Raw genomic sequence first — 20,988 nt, 5'->3', positions numbered from 1 at the left:
CTAAGTGCATGCACGTATTACGGCGCAATTCTAAACGGAGTTACAGTGCTTAGGGCGGCACTGTTAGCCTGCACCGTAATGATCTTTCTAAAAACCTCAATTAAAAAAAACAGATCAACGCCGTTTTGAAAGCTAATTACAGAACTTGGTTTTATAAAAGGCAATATAGGCATTGTGTTGTTCTTGCCAACAGAGCAGAACATGAGCTGATTCCGCACACGTCGGATAATGCACTTTCAATGCACTTTATCAATCGTTTGAGTTGGATTTTTTGTTCCGCACAGGAAAAAATCCATTCCAAATGATCTATAGAGAGGATTGGAAGTGCATTATCCAACGTGTGTGGAATCAGCCATGATCTAAAGGATATACTTCCGAGTAAGCCTGCATCGGATTAGTCTGCACGGCACCCGCTTCCATTCTTCTGAAGATGAGTAGATGAGAAACGCTGTTGGTTCCCCTTTCCATCTCCAACTCTTCTGAAAGATTACTGAAAGACGCCAATCTTTAAAAGTTATACTGCAAACGGGAATAAAAGACAGACCGCACATCTCCGCCCGCCCAACAGAAGCGAGGGCCCGCCGTCCCCCCCAGGAACGTCTGCAAGGGGCGCAAGGCCGCCCCCCGCCCCCTAGGGCCCGCTGCCCCGCCGCCGAAGCGCGCCCACAAGGCTCCGGGCCGGGAACGGCTCCCCCGTCTCCAGTTCCACGGAGTTCTTGTTTGCCCCGCGCAACCCTGCCTGCCTGCCTGCCCGCCTGCCTCCCTCCCTCTCCCAGCCGAAGCGTCCTCACCTCGCAGGGCCGCCGGGCCGCGGCGCCTCCTCCTTCCAGCTGTGCACGGAGGCGCCGTCGGCCGGGCCGGCCCCGCCCTAGCCTGTCCCGCCTCCGGAGCCAGAAACAGCTGCGGCGGCGCTGGGGAACGGGTCGGCCGGGCTCCCTGCGAGCGGCGAAATGTCTCACGGGGCGCGGGTGATCCGCACCGACGTCAGCAGCGGGGGCGCCTCGGGTTCCTCCTCCGCCCCGGACTCCGGCCGGCTGGACCGCGCCTACGCCAGCTCCTGCCCGGCCGTGCTGAAGGTGGCCCAACTGGTAAGGGCGCGGCGGGGGCCGGGGAGGCTCCTGGCGGCCACGGCGGCGACAGCAGCCCGCCTCCCTCCGACCCCCCCCCCTTGGCTGGCTGGTTGGTTGGTTGGTTTTGCTGCGCGGGAAGGGCGCGCGCGCAAGTTGGCCGCCCCGTTGCGCGTCTCTCGCACCTCGTCCTGAGGCAGGCACCCGCTCCGGCCCAGGCGCTCCTTCCAGGAATTTATTGCGGAGCGTTTGCTTAAAGGGGCAGGAGTGGCTCTGGGCATATGCAGAGTGTCTTTTCCTTCCACTGTTTGCCCCGAAGAGAGAGAGGTAAACCCCAGACCAGCTTGGACCACAGCGCTTCTCTGTCTGGAAATGAGCTCTTGGTTCTCTCTTCAATTGGACTATTTGGGCGTACTTTATGTCTTGTGGAGATAGATCAAGATGGGTAGCCGCGTTAGTCTGTTTGTAGCAGTAGAAAAGAGCAAGAGTCCAGTAGCACCTATAGGACCAACAAACTTTGTGGTGGGATATGACCTTTCTTGACTCACAGCTAACTTCTTCAGATACAGCTACAATGTGAGTTGCACATTCACGCTGGAGAAGTGAGGTGTTAGTCACAAAAGCTCATACCCTACCAAAAGTTTGTTAGTCTTATAGGTGCTATTGGACTCTTGCTCTTTTGTGTCTTATGACTTTCTTCCTTGGATGCTTTGTGTTAGAATTTATTTCACTTATAATCCATCCTTTCTTCAAATAGTTTAGGGCAGCCTACAGATGAGTCATTCTGTTATATACTTTCAGCTACCTTTCAAGCAGAGATTCAACCCAGGTTTAGAGCCAACATTTGGTCTGCTATGCCATACCAACTCCCATTTTTGAGAAGCAGTTCCATCTTTAGAGAGGATCTTTAGATCTATAGAGTTCCATCATTTAGAGAGGTTACCGTTTGACATGTGCCTTTAACATTTTGTACAGCATAAGTCTTTGGGAGCGTTTAGTCTTTTAAAGTTGTTAAAAGACTTTTGGTAGTTTGGGCTGCTGCAAACTAAAATGCCCCCCCTCCCCAAATCTGAAATTTGGCCTTCATGTGTTTTAATTTGCAAGTGCGGGTTCTGGAAAGTTACACTTGGCCAAATTACCACAGCTGTAATGCTTGAACTATAGCAGAGCCAGCAGTTGCCTTTTCAAAAATAAAGCCCCCCCCCCCACACACACACAAAGTCCTCTGGTGGGGTGATAGCAGTTGAGGAGGATGGGCTAATGAAGGAAAGCATCAGGACATGTGGGTGCTTAATTGTGAAATGCTTTCCGTGTCTGTGTGAGAGTCCACCAGCAGCTGTTTGGGGAGCATTGTGGCAGGAACTCTCATATGTAGGAAAGATTGTATGTTCCTCCATTACAGTCTGTGTCTTTCCTCTCCTCATTGTGGTAAAGAAGTTCATGAAGAAACGGCAGATGTAAGAGAAGATGGCTATAATAAATGTTTTGTGCCAGTGGGAGCAATGAGAGTTTAAAACTTTTTTCTCCCATAGTGCCTGTAATAAGAAACTGTGAAAACAATCTGGTCAGGAAGTTGGTATCCGCAGCAATCTTCTTCTTAAGCATTTAGCAGTAATGTGACACTTGAAAGTGTTTTGCTCCCTCCTAAGCAGATAGTAAGATTTCAGATATTGTACTGAAATAGCTTGCTGCAGTTTCATTACATATTTTTCTTTCGTATTTTTAAATGTATACTTAAAACTTCTTAGGGTCAAAGTAGATGTGATTTGGGTCAGCTGTGTTTCTTCATTCATTTAGGTGCCCTGTTCATGCACAAAACATTTATTGTTTCTGTGTGTCCCACTTACACACAAAATGGGAGATGGGTTAATTTTGACATCAAAAGGAAGTGTTTCATATTTTTATATTGGATGCCAATCAGGAAAGCAGCAAATGTAGCGCCCCCCTCCCCCGCAAGACAAGTTTCTACATACTCAGGATTCTCCAAATATGCAGAATATGGCAAATTAATGAAAAGAAAAAAAACACCCTGCAGTTTTGATATTTAAGCAAGTTATAATTTGAGTAGCCAAAAACAAAACACGACACAGCAGTAGTGATGGGATTGATCTGAGTTAAAAGAGGAAGTCTCAGAAGTGTGTTTCCTGTCTAGAAGCAGGTTGGAAAGGAGGGTGCTTAGTGTCAGCTAATTCCTCTGTGCTTGCAAAAGAATAACAAAGAGCAAATTAAAGCAACTGTTGCACATGGTAACCCAGTTTTAAAATGGTGTTCGGTTCAAATGCATTATGATTAGATTGCTTTCAAATTAGTCATCTTGCAAATCCATTTTGCTGTGTGCATTGGTGAGGGTTAGAACTCGGCTTTCTCTGGGAAAGATAAGCATTTTCCCAGGATTTTTTTCTCTTTGAGATTTTTCCTTGTAAAAAACCCTGATTCTGAAGATTTTTGTCCTGGAAAGATAATTTAAAGAACAGAAAAACTTCCTGGTGGACTTCGGGGAGTACGGCTTTGCTTTGTTGGATGCAGAGCCGACATCCACTAACATGAATGGGGAAGTTCTTTTATAGATCTGTGATTGCCCTCTGTGTCCTGGTACAGTAGTTTGTTCCAGGGATCGTTGAATAAGTGTGAAAGAGCTTGGATGCTTTTATTGGTGGGGAGTTGCAAAGTTTCACTAGGGCTTTTCTGTAAATAAAGTTTTTAAAAATGAAGGAGATGTCCAAGCTTTTCCTGTGATCTGTGTCCGCTGATTCCTGTGAGTTGATTTTGAGCAAAGCAGCAAGTTGCTAGCTGGATCTCGGCAGTTATTGGAAGCTAAGCAGGTCAGCCCTGCTTAGTGGTTAGTACTTGGATGAGAGAGCTGTAAGGAAGTCCAGGTCGCTACACTGAGGTAAGCAGTGGCAAATCACCTCTCTTGCCTTGAAAACCCTTTGGAGTTGTCATAAGTTGGCTCTAACTTGATGGCACTTTACACATGAATGCACACACAGTAACACTATTCATCACTTTGCAAACAATACAGACAAGCTGGGGGCCTGTGAGAAAGAGAGCAAGAAAGAGGAACAATTGCCTTTCCAGGATTCTGTAATTTCTTAGGCTGATTTCCTGTACCCCTTCTGCCCTTTAATTGGCAGTCATCGTTCTGTGCCTCCCTGAACACATTTGTTCCTCATCAGGCTGGGCTGTGTGTGTCATTCATTTGCAAAGTCGTATTTTTCTGCACACACTGGGAATCCCCTGTGTCTGTAGAACCCACTGCCTTGCCATGGGTGGCTGCTCTTGCTGCTTTCATTATTGACACCTAATAAACATTGCATTCAGAATTATATTGTGGTTTGTTTCAATTGGGGATATTTAGTCACGGGCAGGTCACCTGATACCAAATGTGAATTGATATGTCACAATTATGTCATTAACTAATTAGAACAGTGCTCTCTTTAAATATAAGTGTAGTTAATTGTTCAGTTTCCAACTTAATGTTTTACTATGGGTATATGAATCTGATTAGAATAGTGATGCCATGTGAGGCACTTATTTTTTTTGTCCTAGGGCCATTTTTGCAATCAACATCCTGCCCTGCTTCTTGGGTATGTGTGTGAATGCATGTGGAGACTCTGTTCAAAAGCTGTAGACGTTATTTTTGTGTGTCCATCTACCAGTTCGATAGATTGTGGCCTTCTGCCTTCTCTTTCTCTATACCTTCATGCATGTAGCTGTAAATTGTCATCCAGGTCCATGCTTTAATAACTGCTAATGAACAGAGGCTGCAGTTTTTCCCCTGCCAAGCAGGGAGCAAAGAGCTCAGTGCAGGGTTGCAGTTTAATGTTCCTTGGCCTCCCTCCCCTCCCCAGGCATTCCACTGCTGTTTAGGGCATGCTGCAGTGTGCCAGACCGTTCACAGCAAGCGGAAGCCCTCCTGTGTTTCACCATGAACCTTCCAGCTGCCTTGGCGCCTTCACCCAAGAGGAGCTTGACTTACTGTGAACAGTGTGACCAGAGCAGGCAGGGTTATGGTGCAGCCTGTCCAGATTTCCTCTGCCTTCTCTTTTCTGCATGTAGTGGGAACAAGATTTGTGGCGGAAAAAAGACACAGCGTTTTGTGGTGACATGAATTTATTGATGATTTATTGGTTTGCAGTTCACATCAGATCTGAACTATAAAGGTTGTCCTTCCACCTATCATTTTAATAAGTTCTTTCCAAGTTGTTAGGAGTTAAGAATTCCATATGTGAATGAAGTGCTGTCAAGATAGGAGGACCGCTGCCCAGCACAGATGTTTGAGAGAAGTGGACTAGGTTAATGTGCAGCTTAGTGCTTTATACAACCATAAATGCAGAGGCAGCAAATTTCATTTGTCATTCCTGAAGCTTTAAAAATGGACAGTCCTTTTATTTCTTTTGACTAAGGAAAACTCAGCTGTTGTACATCTTTCAATATTAACAATGTGGTGAAAGGAAAACCCCCATTATACACAAATCAGCTGTTGTCTCATGTCTGCTCCATTATAACCTATATCTTGAGCCCCCCTGAGACCTGAAAAAAAATACTATTTTTGCTCGGGGAGGCTATTCAAACAAATCATTTCATTCTTTCAAGCAAATAAATAAACAGTGTAGATCTTTTCTCAGTGAAACAGGGTAGTGTTTGGAAGACACAAACAAATGTTTGACAGTTCTGTTCAATGTCTTGAGTATGTGTGTGTTCTTGTTACAAAAAGCTTTCCACATTTTAATACGAGATTTAGAACTAACACCTATGTAGGTTAACTGCCAATGGCATGCCCTTAGTTTAAGGATCTCAGAAAATTCTTGTGAGACTCTTTCCAGGTATGTACCATTCTTGTTTGGGGTAAAACATCAATACCTCTCTGTAAAGCAAAACAATAATTTAAACAGCTCCTCTTGTTCCCACCTGACCAATGTTACTGTCTCCCACTGCAGCCAAAAATGTCCCCTGCAATGCTACCCCTGGGAGACTGGGCTTGTGCCTTGAGAGAAGGGAACCTACAACCTCCCTCCATCAATCCATGAAAGTTTTATGTGGAATTTAGCCCTTTGTTTTCTGTCCCTCTGGGGCATCATCTGTTAGCCGTGTTAGTCTGCAGTAGCAAAATAGCAGAGGCTAGAAGCACCTTAAAGACTAACCAACTTTATTGTTGCATAAGCTTCCAAGAGCCACATCTCTGTTCGTCAGATGCAGCATCTGACTAAGAGAGCTGTGGCTCTCGAAAGCTTATGCTACAATAAAGTTGGTTAATCTTAAAGGTGCTACTGGACTCTTTGCTATTTTATCTACTATACAATTTCGCTATAGCTCCAATGAGATCTGAAAGTACTCAGCAAGTAATTTCAGCTTTGCTTAATCCCTTCCTCCCAAAAACACTTAGGCCTCTGCTTTTTGTTGTTGTTGTTGTTGTTGTTGTTGTTGTTGTTGTGAATAAAAAAAAGTAGAAATGAAGGGGCGGGGGAGGGATGTCACGTTCAGGTGAAGTGTTGGGTTTTATCTCTTTGACTTTTAAAATAATGGCCTGTATCCAGTTGCCCAGTTCTAAAGACTTAGGGGGCATTTAATTTTTTTAAAGAGGAGGTGGTGATTTCCATTGATTCCTCCTGGTGCAGCTTGCAGTGAATCCCCTGAAATTTTATTGGGGGGGGATCAGCTGACCTTAAGGAACAGCAGCAGGTGGGGAATTGTTGGAAATAACCTTTTTGAAAACTTAAATGACCTTAAATTTTCAGAACGTCATGGTTGAATACAAGCCACATTTTAAAATGTTTAACTTTATTACGCTTCAGGTTGTTTTGAATTCACCTTGCTCCCTTTGTGACTCTTGCCTTTTAGTTGTTGCTGCTGATTGCATTTATCTGCATAAAGAACTCGGTGTGGACAGATTACAGCGCATACAGCTACTTCGAAATTGTCACCATGTGTGACTTTGTTATGATTCTTGTCTTCTACATTGTTTACCTTTTCCGAGTTTACAGAACACTGACTTGCATCAACTGGCCACTCGCGGTAAGTTCCTGCTTGTCACTGAATTGTGTTTCTCAACATAGCTACACGCAGCGGGACACTACAAAAAATATACTATTAAAAAGCCACAAATTGTGACTGTGGGTGTAACATGTTTCTCTGGAAAGCCCCCAAACATACAAGATTAAATCACAGTAATCCAATTCAAATAGCAGCTGCTGTTTATGAATTTGGAAGAAAGGTAGTATAATTGCCCAAAGAACAATTGCTTTACGTGTTAAATGAGGAGGGAGTTCACTACCGTGTTCATTTCCTCCAATCAAAACAATACAGACTCTTAAGGACTAAATGATTAATTATGGCACAAAACTCGCCATAGCCTACTAATAGAGGTTTGGGTTGTGCCGTAATACATTTGTTAGTCTTTCAGGTGCCTTAATATAAAAAATGGTCTAAGCGCCTGTCCCTCTGGCAATACAGTGTTTCTATCATCCCTAGCCCACAAGTGCTTTCTTCCAACTTTTTCTATAACCTGAGGATGTGAAGCATTCTGCAGTCTCCCCCCTAAGCAGCAAGCTCAATCTTGCCCCAGAAGCTATGGCATGTATAAAGTTTATATAAGGTGGGTGTGGGCCGAACTGCTCAGCCATTATTGCAAACGAGACTCTTTCTCAGGTTTCACTGGTTGCTTGACACCCACAAAATGATGTCTGCAATTTCTCCCATAGCCCAACTTTCCATGTTGCTATCAGTTGGTAGTACCTGTCAGGATATGGGCTATCTGCTCCTCTTGGTTGTTGCTCAGTCACAAGAGCAAAGTGAAAACAAAAGGCAAAATTTGCACTGAAAACAGTAGAGACCAATCACGGCAACAGAGTGTAGAAAAAACTGGGTGATTTCTCAGTTTCTGGGGGGAAATCCATACTGGTAAAGTGATTTGTTTTAATCTGGGGAAAATAGAACTGATTTAACTGTTGGACTATGCTGTTAAGCAACACTTACCTTCAAAACAGTCTGTTGGGAGCTGGTTATTAGAGCCTGTAAAAAGGAAAAACCATGTAGAAAATACTTACTGTGACGATGGCAATGCTTACCTTCAATATGGTCTGTTAATGGTTGTTAAAAATAGTTCATACTATGAAAGTGATACATAGATTTGCACATATATTGTAACTTGCACATATAGCACTTGCACTTTGTTTGTATAAAATCTATAAATTATATATTATTGAGTCATTTCTGCAGTCTCCAGTGGAGGTTTCTCCTGTTGGTTTTCTTAATCTGGGCTCTGGCAAAGTATTCATGTTTATGTGACTTGATTGTTGCATATGTTCAGTGACTAATGGAAAGGTAAAGTCCCCAGGACACTCAGAGCAGAACTGTATTTCAGAACAAGTATATCACTCAACCCTCTTGGGACCATAAGCGTCAGAAATCCTGTGGAGGAGGAGGGTAAAATATTAATTAACATAGCCAAAACACTACATGCTCCTTCTGTGGTGGAGAGAAAGCTTGTCTTGGATTTTTTTCCCCCCTGGTGTGCAAGCAGGATTAAAATATGTCATTTCCCCATCTGCACATGGAAGGATATGTTTCGATGATGGATGTATCATGTGCTGCTGTCCCTGACTGTTGCTGCTGATGGTTCTTTCTTTGTTTTTTAAGGCATTTTAATATTATTGATGCACCAATAATAGGGAAAATGTGTTTAATTTTGACAGGGAAATAATTGGCATGAAGAAGCAGAAAATAATGCTCACTTTACTCACAAAATACTCACAAAGGCCAATTGAAATTGAAACTGGGATATTCAAATGGAATCAGCACACATACAGAATTCAAATTCATCCCTGTTTCAGCTAGCCTAACACATGTCTCACCTCTTCGTTCACCTGCTCTTTGTAAGGAATGTGTTTGTTCAGTGTCATATGGGCCTTTCAGACTCTGTGTGCTATAAATGCCATGTGATCCCATGGATATGTATGTTAACCTTGCTAAGAGAGAACGTTTTTAAGTTAAAATTTGGAAATGCGGCTGCAGTGTCTATGCTAAAGGATAGAAATCTGTGAATATATAGATGTTACAGAGTTCAAGGACCTGAATAGCCCATCCAAGCCCAATCTTGTCAAATCTTGGAAGCTAAGTAGGCTTGGCCTTGGTTAGTAATTGGATGGGAGACCTCCAGAGAAGACCAGGGTTGCTATGCAGAGCCAGGCAATGGCAAACTGCCTCTGTTAGTCTCTTGTCTTAAAAACCCCAAGAGGGGTTGTTGAAGTAGGCTACAATGTGATGGCACTTTCTATCATCACCTCCAGGCTCCAGGAGGCCAACCTTGCTGAAGAGCAGTGGTCTCCAACGTGGCATCCTCACAGGTGTTTCCTGGAGCCCTTTCTTCTACAAAGCTAAGAGCCAGTCTTGGCTTTCATTCACCTCATTGGAGGCCTCTCCCATAGCCAGCTGCTTGGCTTGGAATCTCCCAACATTTTTTTATTGCTACTATGTAGGCTTGAGCCAATTTTGTGGTTTGCTACGCTCCCCCATGGCACCCATTGTTTGTGCTGCCCACTACTTTTTCTCATGATTGCAAAAGTACCTACAGGTTCATCCATGCTGGTGACTACTGCCATGGAGTTTCCTCTTTGCTTCTTGTAGCCCCAGTCTTTTACCTCTTGCCCTATCTGTATGTCACTGTCCCGTCCATTTATTCATTGTCGATCAGTGTTCTGGGCATTCATTCTCTCCCACACTCCTAGAAACTAGGGGAAATTATAATTAGGGTATTCCCAGATAGTATCTTCCTGAGCTACTTGTTGAGAACTGAAATGAAACTATTCAGTAGGGAGTACGGAAAGTGTCCTGAGGAAAGCTATATGTGTTTGTCATAGGGCATCCTTGCTGTCCCCATGCAAAGCCAGCCATTCTGAGTGGACAATTTGGCCCATGGTGACCAGCATGAACAATACTACACAGGAATCTAAACCTCTTATAGTGTGACTTGATCCCCCTGAAGTGGCTCTGCTGCTTGGAAAATGTACATAATAGTCTTATTAGTTATCTCTATAACTGCCTTTTATTTTGGAAAATATGATTTAGGCCAGAAAGAATGGTCTAGTCTCAGTTGCAGTTTCCTTTTTCTCATTGCTTTAAAGCACAAAAATTCTTTGGCTGACAGTGGACTTTTTTATATGTGTCATAATGAAATGTTTGTTTGATAAGGTTCTCCTCTTAATGGATTGTGCTTGTTTTTATTTCATATTGTTTCCAGGAGTTTCTCCATTACCTAATAGGTACCATCCTGCTTCTCATTGCATCTTTTGTGGCAGCAGCGAAAAGCTACAACTCAGGAGGACTTGTAGCTGGAGCGGTAAGCCTGTTTGCTTACTCTGTAATAGTATAAAGAATTGCTTGAATTTATTTTGTGCATCTGTCTGTTGGAATCTGATCTAAGAGTGCATGTAAGATTTTCTGTATAATCTGTTACTGATATGCTTGCAAAAGGAGGTGAAATCCATGCTACATCTTGGGTTTTATCACTGTGTGCTTCACGTCATGGTGTTGTATGTGTTTGTGAGAGAGGGATCTTGTACAAAGCTTTGTCTTTGTTCATTCAAAGACTCAAGGCGGTGTTTGTTTAAGGATGTGCAACTGTGAACTGTTCTTGTCCTGCAGTCGTCTTGATCCTCCAGTTGTGGAGCAGTTGGCTTCTTCTTACTGCTTTTTGCAATTAATTTTTCCCATAATGCCTCTGCTAAGTTGTTTTTACCAGAAGTTAAATCTAGTAGCTTCATTATCCCAGACATTTCAAGGTCTCTTTTCTTTCTTTTTAAAAAGCCGCTCATGAATTTGTTTTGTAACGAATAAAGACAGTCACCCCACTGCTGTATAGAATCAAGCTCCTTCTCCAACTCCTTCTCCAGCTTGATTAACTCACACAATCCAGATGACAATGTGATGCAAGCAGAGAGCAAGAACATAGCTAATAAGGGGGTGTTGTAGAATAAATACTTCCTAAATGACTTAAGCAAAAAAGTATTCATTCATTTTAATAGAATCTGTACAGGAGATGCTCACAGTGGATTGTGTCCACGGTCACTCCTTTTTCCTACAGACCATCAAAATGGCTAGGTGTGCTAGTCTACCTGTAGGAGTAGAAAAGAGCAAGTGTCCAGTAGTGGAATTGTATGGTCTCGGTGGTGCTGCTGGACTCTTTTTGATTTTGCTACTACAGACTAACACGGCAAACTCCTTTGAACCTTTACACAAGCAAACTGATCCCCACATCAAAAGGAGCTGTTTGCATCTCCATATCAAAGGAGTTGTTTACATCCCTCCTCTCCTCCTCCCCTCCCCTCTCCTCCTCTATATTTGACCAGTTTCTTTCTGCCCTCCATGCAACTGACGAAGAGAACTGTGATTCTCGAAAGCGTATGCTACAATAAAATTGGTTAGTCTTAAAGGTGCTGCTGGACTTTTTTTGATTTTGCTACTACAGACTAACATGGCTAACTCCTCTGAAAATTTGAGGTAGAGTTTGAGCTTTCATGAGTCTGAAGAAGCGAGCTGTGACTCACGAGAGATCATACGCTACCACAAATTTTGTTAGTCTTAGAAGTGCTACTGGACTCTTGCTCTTTTCCACTCCTACAGACCATGATAGGTAGGTAAAGGTAGTCCCCTGTGTGAGCACCGAGTCATTGCTGACCTATGGGGGGACGTCACATCACAACGTTTTCTTGGCAGACTTTTTATGGGGTGGTTTGCCATTGCCTTCCCCAGTCATCTACACTTTACCTCCAGGAAACTGGGTACTCATTTTACCGACCTCAGAAGGATGGAAGGCAGCTGAGTCAGCCTTGAGCCGGCTACCTGAACCTAGCTTCTGCCAGGATCGAACTTAGGTTGTGAGCAGAGGTTGGGCTGCAGTACTGCAGCTTACCACTCTGCACAGACCATGATAGCTATAAACTTAATTTTAAACAATTGAGGTTTTCTAGACACTGCCAGCCTGGTCAGAGTTTACACATGGTGGCTATAGCATGGTGCCATCACACTGATTTTAAGGGTTCGGGACCATAACTTCTTGTGATTGCTCTTTGCCTCTGTATAATTAGAATGTACATGGATTCTTCATACCAGCAGAACAGGTAAATGAAAAACCTCGTGGATCAATTTGTTGGCGTACAAGGAATCTTGGGCAGATAATGTTTAAATAATGTTTGAGAGGCCGTATAAGAGAGCTTAAAATTGAAGTGTTTTTGTATGTGTGCATAACATTATCTAAAGCAGACAGATTACTGAATGTATTGCTTTTTTTAAAAAACAGACCTTTGGCTTTTTAGCTACGTTCCTGTGCATCTTAAGTATATGGCTTTCATACAAAGTCTCATGTGTGACTCAGTCAACAGGTAAGCATCTAGTCAACTACATTGCACTTTTCTTGCACTACACACTTTTCCACCCCGACCTCATATAGCTTAACTTGTATTAGCTAAATGCAGGATGGGCAAGCTTATTGTGTTATTGTCCAAACCCCATAACATGTGGATGGTGAACTACCAAGTTTGGAAACCATGGGGACGGGGTGGCATGAGAGCAGAAGTGCATTGACTTTCAACCAGCTTCCATGAATATGAAAGTGCCTTAGCTAATTCTTCTGCAATGAGTAGAAAGTAAGTTATCAAGGAAGCATTTCTGCTTTCAGTGAAACTGATTGGAAGAGGACAGCTAAGCATTTTTACGACATATTGCTGTGTCAAAGCCAAGGATAATCTGCATAAAGAGAAAACCATTCTCATAGCTGAAAGAATCTCTAGATATCACATCATGCTTCACAGAACAAAAGTGAAGTATATATGCCCTGCCAGTGGTGCCTGCTTTTTCAAGAAACAATGTAAAACCTACCTGGTTGCTTCCCAGAGTCATAAAAATGCAACCCAATGATGTCTTTCCTCTTTCAGCTCCTGGGATCATGAGAAGGGCAGGATGCAACAGACAGGAGGCAGTAAGGGGAGAATCAGGGTACAGGAACTGAGAAATTGCAAAAATGGGACAATAAGCTTTGGGAGAAAAACAGCCCTGAAAATAAAAGTTAATTTGATGGGCGGGGGGGTGGGTATTGAAAAGAATAACCTGGAAGGAATGATGCAGTTCTGGCTTAAAATATACATGTGGAAACGTACATGCACACAGAGATACCAGCTTCTTCACTATTGCACTGGCAGGACAGTAGAAAGCTAGATTAGGGTGACCTGGTATTTTCTTACAAATTGGAGGTAGCATTTTTCTGCTGCACGAGATTCATGCCATAGGCCAGGTATTTTTTTATTTTTATTTTTTCCCCAAGGTTTCATCAGTTTTGAGTCCCAATGAGAAAGGTGGATTATAAATGACATAAATAAATAGTTTTATTAATAAGATTAAAAGCCCAATTAAAAGGGCAGAGAAAAAAGAAAAGAGAAAAAGAAAAGAACAAAAATTAATGGAAAAAACAGAAAAATAATACATATTTCATTTTCTCTTATTCTCTACACCTATCATATTGTACTTGTAGTTGTAGTTTTGATACCTCCAAAATTTACCTTTTTAATACTACCCCCCCTATTTATTTTCCCCAAATTTATCTTCTTAAAAAGCAAATCCACAAATCATCAATTCATTTTTTTTCATCTCATGCAGAAAATCAATAAGGGATTTCCAATTAACCATCAAGGTTGACAATGTTTTATCTTTGATCAGAGCTGTAAATTTAGCCATCTCTGGAAACTCCATCATTTTCACAATCTAGTCATCCATTGCAGGCAATATTGTACTTTTCCATTTTTGCGCATATAAAAGCCTAGCCACTGTTGTCATATATAGAAATAGGACACCATGTTTATTTTACAGCTGTTTGTCCATTAGTCCCAACAAAAAGACATCTGGTTTAAGTTGTATATTGATCTTCAAAATTTTCTGTATTATCATATGAGTTTGTGACCAAATTTTTTTTGCTTTAGGACAGGTCCCCCAAAGATGATAAAACGTTCCTTCATGTTGCTCACATTTCCAACATTTATTTGACATACCTTTACTTATTTTGGCTAATTTATCAGGAGACATATACCACCGATACATCATTTTGTAAACATTTTCTTTAAATGTGTAACTTAGTGAATTTGAGCCCCTTTACCCACTAGTCCATTTGTATATTATACTCAACATTTTTAGTACATTTTACATTTCATACATTCTTCTTCCATTTCAAATTTCAACAAAAGTTTATACATTTTGGAAATAACGTGTTCATCCTTTGTACAAAGCTCTTTTTCAAACTCTGTATTTTCGTATTCAAAACCCCATAGTTTTTTCTCTGCTTTAAACCTTTCTTGTCAATGGTTTTTCTATGCACAATTACATTTATAACTTTTATTAGATCTTCCCTTGTCTTCAATTTACGTTCTCCTTGTGAGAATTCTTAATCTCCATAAGTCAACCATCCCTGTTTAGTTATCATTTCGCATCTATAAAAGCTTGAAATCCAAAGTAGTATCTTTTGTGCCAGTCTCAGTTTGTTTGTTCCAAATTCTCAAGATGGCTTTCCTAATATAATGATTTTTGCAGTCTACATTGCCCTTTACTTTAACATACCACAAATAAGCATGCCACCTAAACCATAGGCCATGTGTTTGAACCATGCCATGTATCACAAGGATGGCTATGTTACAAACTCATACATTATTCCTTTCAGGAGAAAAATATGCTTAGCTGGCTAGCATATGCTCATTCCCTCAACACCTGACATCTCTAATGTTACATTTACTATCAGTAACATATGTTTGTCCTGAAAGATATGTAAGAGGCTAAAGAGTCAGAATGTGTTTGCTCATTAGAAATCTTGAGTGCAGGAAAGGCAAAATAAAAAAGATACAAGTGCACTTTTAAAAATAATGTTCAGATTGTAGCCAATATTACAATTTAACAGGTGATCTTTAACAGCTATGGACTGAGAATGAAATCTTCTGTTAAGGATTTTTTGTCTCAACATTTTAAGATTTTTAATCAATTGTCTAGCTTTGATACTTGTATAAAAACAGTAGGAAATGTTGTAGTTGCAACATGTAGTACTTACAGTTGTATTTATCTGGAGGGGAGGATTCACTTCTTTAAAGTGAATTTAATCTGTATAAACATATTTGGCTGGTCTCTTGGCCACTCGAGTCCACTCAGCCTCTGAGTATGTGATACAGAAGATCCAAGTGCCCGCGAACATTTACAAAACTTGCCTTTTAATATAATATTGATAGTACAACTCATATTAATGTTAGCCTCCTTTTGTCTCTTTATAGATGCTGCTGTGTGAGCCTTCTGCCCTGTCAGGCCACAGAGAGGAGTTTACATTAAGCCAAGAGAAGAGACAGCTAATGTATGCAAGATGGAGCAGTGCACACGTTGCCCCTTTAAGGATCTGCTGTATAATGGCTTCCTGGGCATCAAGAGGGTGACCAGCAGAATTCTGTCTTTTGAAACTCTGCTCATGTTCTCAGCCTAGAAGTGGTCCCCAGCAGTCCGCATGCTGTGCTTTCCTGACAGCTGTTGCACACTGTTTGTGGACCATCTGCCAAGGCACAAGCAGGGAATTGCTGAACTTGTGCATTCCGAAGTGCCAATATGAAAAGGTTGCATTGCACTGCCACTGCTTTGAGCCGACTCCCATTAGTGCCCGATGATAATATTCAAACCACCCAGGAAGCTCAGCTGGATGAAGGCCGGTTTAAACTTCCAAGATGGAAAATGTCTGCTGCTTCCAGCCGCCAGTTATAGCTGGCAAATGCTACAAATCTACTATGAATCGGCAACTGTAAACTTATCAGTGGTTGTCTGATGAGCCTGTTTCTTGCCTTGGCCTCTTTCCTGGCTTTTGGTGCTTATTGCCAGAAAAGGCATTTTATAAATAGCAGCCTGAATGTCTTACTGTGAATGAACCAGAGGTTGCTTTATAGCCTAGTGTTCCTCTTGTCTAATTTAAATATTTTCCTGATGACCAAATAATTTTAAATCCTAGTTCAGAAACAATTTATTTTATTTCATGATATACTAGCCTCACTGCATTATACCCCTTCTTCAACAAGACTTTGCCTGAACCGTCCTTTTCATACTTGTGCTGGATGGTATTTTATTTGTGTGTTCAGAGATTTCTGGTATAGCTGCTTGGACTGCTGGGGAGAGTAGCTCAGCTGAATCCATTTAATTAAAACTCACCCAGCCAATCTACTTTCGCTTTAGCAATGAATCATTAAATGTTGTCAAAAACAGTTACTCTCCTGGAAGCAACTGCTTTTGCAGGGGTAGTGTTAGTGTTCAAAGCACAATAATTTTGTCCATGGAAAAAGTGATTTCCCCCTATCCGTTATCTGTTCCCAAGTTTTTTCTTCCCCATTGCACAGTGCTGTGTGGTGGTAACGATGACACAAACCCCGACTATTGTTATCGCTGATTAACTACTTTGGGGAGTGATATTGTTGTTTGTAACCATGTGCAGTTGAGATATGTGGCTAAAGCCCATTGCTTAATTCACTCTGGAGAAGCCAAGGGTAACAGGGAATCCTCTCACCGCTACATTTCACTCCTGCTCTAAAGGGGTTGCAGTTTTAACACCTAATATAAAGGAGGGGGGAATGTGTACAGAGATCTAAGGGGATTGTACCTAAAAAAGATCTACATTTCAGGACTATTATGCTGCCAACTTGTCTCTTATTATTCTACAAAGAACCTGAAACTAGGCTTGCAACTATGGCATTAAACCAAGTGGTCATGTGCCCAAGATGCTGGGAGGAAGAGAGAGATGCCAACAAAATGGAGGCTTCAATACTGTGGCGCACATTGTAACACTTGGAGCTACTCCTGTAGTCCTTAAGTATTAAGTGGGTAGAAGGCTGGCAGACATTTATTTTCATAATGTTGTGGATTGTGTCTGTTCCCCTTCCCCTTCCTATGCTTTTTTCCCCCTCTGATGTAAGTAAACACACACCTGACTTAATTTTGTTTTGAAGAAAGGTGATGAAAAGAATCTGTCCTTTTTTCTCTCTTAGCAGGGAACATCAATGTATGTTGGAGAATGGCTCAACAATCGTTCTCGTATAATGGCAATATTAAAAGGGATTGGGCTTTCAGTGTGAAGGTAGGCAGTGTGTTTGCTGTAAGAAGAAGCTGACATGTTCTGATAAGACATACAAATAGTTGGGGGATAATGCAGTAGGCTTAATGTGTACTTTTTAAACAGTGCTGGGACTGTTATGGGGTGTGATCTAGCTATGGCTACTTATTAATGAGAGAAAGGTAATTTGTACAATTCACCAGCTCCTGTCTAATGTCGACTCTTAGCTCACTGGGTAAGCATCTGTGTTAGCAGCTAGCTTACTAGCATTAGATAAATATTAAATAAGAGTGGGCCTTATGTCACATTAATAATGCCAATCAAGTTAGCTTAGTAAAATGAATCCTTACCTCTAATGGGGGAAAGACTTGGTATGTTGTTGAGTCCCCAATGTTAAAAAAGTCAGGAATGTAAGTTTTGTATTGCAGTGCTCCAATCTCAAGAGCAAGAAGTTACAACTATTAATACATCAGAGAACACAGACAAGCTTGTTTGGTGGCCTCAGTCTCCCTGCACCAGCTATCTGAACCAATTTACAAATTTCTCCCTCCATATCCATTTATACCCAGCTCTCTTGGCTATGTTAGTAGTTGAGGCAGTTTCCGTTGTAGTGAAAACGATAAAATATCAACATGTAATACTTCAAAAGGTTGGTGATGAAATAGTAATCTAGTGAACAGAATCATTAAAATTATTCATTTTTACCTTGCCTTTCTCCTCAGTGGAGATCCAACACAGCTTACATCATTCTCCTTTCCATTTATTCCTTCCAACAACCCTGTGAGGTAGATTAGACAGAGTATGTGACTGGCCTGAGGTCACCCAATGAGCTTCCATGGCAGAGCAGGGAACTGAACCTGGGTATCTTAGATCCTAGTCAGTACTCTAGCCACTATACTACACTGGCTCTCACACTTAAAGACTACCACCAGCAAAATATTAAAATCAATACACAACAGAAAACTTGGAGAGGTATGGAAAAAATATCAAAAAGACAGGGCAAAATAAATCCTTTATGTGGTGCCGGGCAGATGCCTGTAGTGTGGGATGTTTGAGTTTAGGCTCCACGGTAGCAAATGACTCATCTCTTAGGGCCGTTCCCAGTAGGGTTTCCAGTAAGCCTGATGGGCAGGCTCCTAGGAGAGCAGGTGGTTCTTTTTAAGTGTCTTGCTTACTAATTATTTAGGATACTTTTAAGGTAATAACCAGAAGCAAATTGGCAGCCCCCATAGTTCTTCTAGTACTGTCAAGATGCATTCTCCAGATCGGGCAATAACAAGCAAACAGTTTTGCTTTCTGTTTTTTTTGTTGTATTGATGGTTGTGAACCAGCTTCCAAGGGAGGCCGCATGTCGTGTGAATTGTGGTAATCTAACTGATATCAGAGCATGGCTAATTGTGGTCAGAACCACCCAGCCTTTTCACCTAATAGTATGGCCCAAAAGCAAGCTAACATTGCAGGTTTTAGAGAGAGAATCTGGATGAACTGGGTCAGTCAAGCTTTAACTTGGCCCTGTTGGAGCATAACAGCACTGTTAGCAAAACCAAACGTTACAAGACAAACGAGACACCCTTTTTAAAAAAAAGATCTCTAAGCAACTAGAGCTTGTCCACGATCTACTCCTTGTTGATGATTTGCTTTTGCATGATTAGTGGCTATGCCAAGCACTTGGGATTGCACGCACTAAGGCTAAGGGGAAAAACTCCATTAATAGCTCATCTACAGTACTTTATCATGCATGACAGCAAAAATAATTGGACTTTTGGCAAGCTTTGGCTATATGCACAGTAGGCAAGAAAGTGCTGTGAACTCTTCCAACTCCCCCCCGCCCCCATACACTGAGGCACTGCAATTTTTGTCCACTTGGAAGCAAATTCTTGTCATCAGAAAGAATACAAAGGTCCTTCAGTTAACCAGGGCCTTGTTCATATTCTCACGCTTGCTTTTTTTCCTGACATTTTTGCATACGCTTTGCTATGTGAATCAATGGGACTCCACAATCTGGCTTTGTACTCATCACTTCATGGCAATTTAGTACATGATAAGAACTTGAGACTGTATTTCATTGCTTTTGATGACCAAAAAAAAATCCCACCACCACAGCCAGAGTTATGTAAGCAGATATATAACATATTCCATGTCTGCGCTTCAGTACTTTTAAAGCATATACACACCCAGGGCCTTTATTTTGACACTGTCTTGGAAACACATGAACTGTCACGTGCATGTTTAGAGGTTATTAGCCTTTTCTGGGGGGCCTAAAGCAGATTTTCTTGGAAACCAAGTAAAACCCCAGACAGCATAACTAGGAGGACATCTGCATGGGGAAGGACAGCTGAGGAAATCTCCCAAACAGAGAAATGTTCTGTAATGAACTGTACTTGCAAGTTCGTAAGCTTGGTACTAGCATTAATTTCAGTTTAAGTTACACCAGCTCTCAGCAGTTAACACTAAAATGTGTTTACAACAAATGCTTGAAAGCAGTGGTACCTTGTGACCTGTGGACAGCCACATTTATCAGCAACCAAAGGAGTTCCGTGGCTACCCAACTACCTGTGCACCACCCTATCAAACACACATGCAATGATTAACATTAAATTCATAACTATAACCTTTTAAATTACCAGAGTGCCTCTGAAAATGTAGATTTCTCCCGCTCTCTCCCCCCCCCTCGACTAGGGTTGAACCTGAGCTAGCCCTTCTGTTTCCAGAGTAAAGGGAAGCGTGCTTCCCCCCCTCACCTGGCCCTCTCCACAGCAAGAGGCACAGTTATTCAGCCAAGAGAGTGATATGGCCGAGGAGCCTGGAGAACAAGCTAGCTGTAGAGAAGAGGAAGTCAAATTACTACCCACAGTGGCCATTTTGCTCTTTGCCCAGGTGCCTGCCATAGTTGATGGTTTTATTATTTCTCCTCTGCCCCCAGCTTGCTCTCTTCCTGACAACCACTTAAGTGCCGGGGCTGCAGAGGAGAGTGGGCCCTTTACATCTATCCTCGGCCCAAGGCCAACAAGCTCAGGGAAACTTGCAGCTTACTCATCCTTCACTCTGTCTGCAACAGGTGTTTCAAGATAGGAACTTCCTGCCAACCACAAACCCTACTGTACAATCGGTTGCCCACTTTCCTGGAACATGGGGGAGGGTGTTTGGGAACAGCATTCAGAAAAGCCACTGCTGGTACCTGAGTCACTGAGCATCACTGCTTTAAGGTGTTGTCTTTTTGCTCTAGCAGCAGCGATGGCAGTCACTAGCTAAATATAATTAACAAAACAGCTGATTAGCAGTCAAAGCAGCCTCTTGCTGTCCATCTTCTGCCAAGCTGTCATTTGGTTAAAGGTTCTAAGCTGATCAGTTCAAACAAGACCACAGGTAGCTGCCTCAGCAGAAGCAAAATCTGAAAATAGAAACAATATAGTTTTATTAGGACCAACCAAAATGATACACAACGGTGAACAGGCTCCAGTAGGCACATTTGCACCTATAGGTGCCGCATTTGGGATCACAAATCTAACCCATTGCACAGAAGGAACTAGGGTGAAGATGAATGGTTGGGGAGATGTCAGGGCATATCAAATTGAATGTCAATCTTGCCTCCATTTATTTTAATAAAAATATTGTAAAATTAAAACCAGGACTTTCTTGACTGTCTGGGTAAATAACTTTCACTGGTAAACCATTTTTCAGCTATGCAACTATACTATGGGAAAAGGTAGAATACCTCCATACCAGTACTTACTACCACATAACCATTAAAAAATGAGGGAGAAAAACCTTGCCCCCTACCTAATTTTTCAGTAAAACTAATGGGTATTTTTCTAT

The 20,988-nt window shown here is 41.9% G+C and overlaps 1 protein-coding gene and 1 long non-coding RNA gene across 2 annotated transcripts; one reads left to right on the top strand and one right to left on the bottom strand.

The window, feature by feature from the left end:
• The first annotated feature begins 888 nt into the window (after positions 1 to 888).
• Positions 889 to 20,763, top strand: CMTM7 (CKLF like MARVEL transmembrane domain containing 7). Its single transcript, XM_054991241.1, has 5 exons — positions 889 to 1,088; positions 6,909 to 7,082; positions 10,306 to 10,404; positions 12,364 to 12,445; positions 15,365 to 20,763. The coding sequence occupies exons 1-5, from the start codon at positions 951 to 953 to the stop codon at positions 15,376 to 15,378; spliced, it is 507 nt and encodes a 168-aa protein (XP_054847216.1). The 5' UTR covers positions 889 to 950; the 3' UTR covers positions 15,379 to 20,763.
• LOC129337499 (uncharacterized) lies at positions 8,333 to 20,421 on the bottom strand. The gene is made up of 4 exons (XR_008597827.1): positions 20,351 to 20,421; positions 17,878 to 17,950; positions 12,942 to 13,067; positions 8,333 to 8,477 (listed from the first exon to the last, which is right to left on the bottom strand). It is a non-coding gene; the product is annotated as an uncharacterized LOC129337499 (long non-coding RNA).
• Positions 20,764 to 20,988: the final 225 nt, after the last annotated feature.

Source organism: Eublepharis macularius, chromosome 11 (assembly GCF_028583425.1).
Source record: "Eublepharis macularius isolate TG4126 chromosome 11, MPM_Emac_v1.0, whole genome shotgun sequence".
In the NCBI taxonomy this organism is placed as follows: domain Eukaryota; kingdom Metazoa; phylum Chordata; class Lepidosauria; order Squamata; family Eublepharidae; genus Eublepharis; species Eublepharis macularius.
Note: the sequence above shows the minus strand (reverse complement) of the source record. Positions and strands in the feature narration are given on the sequence as shown.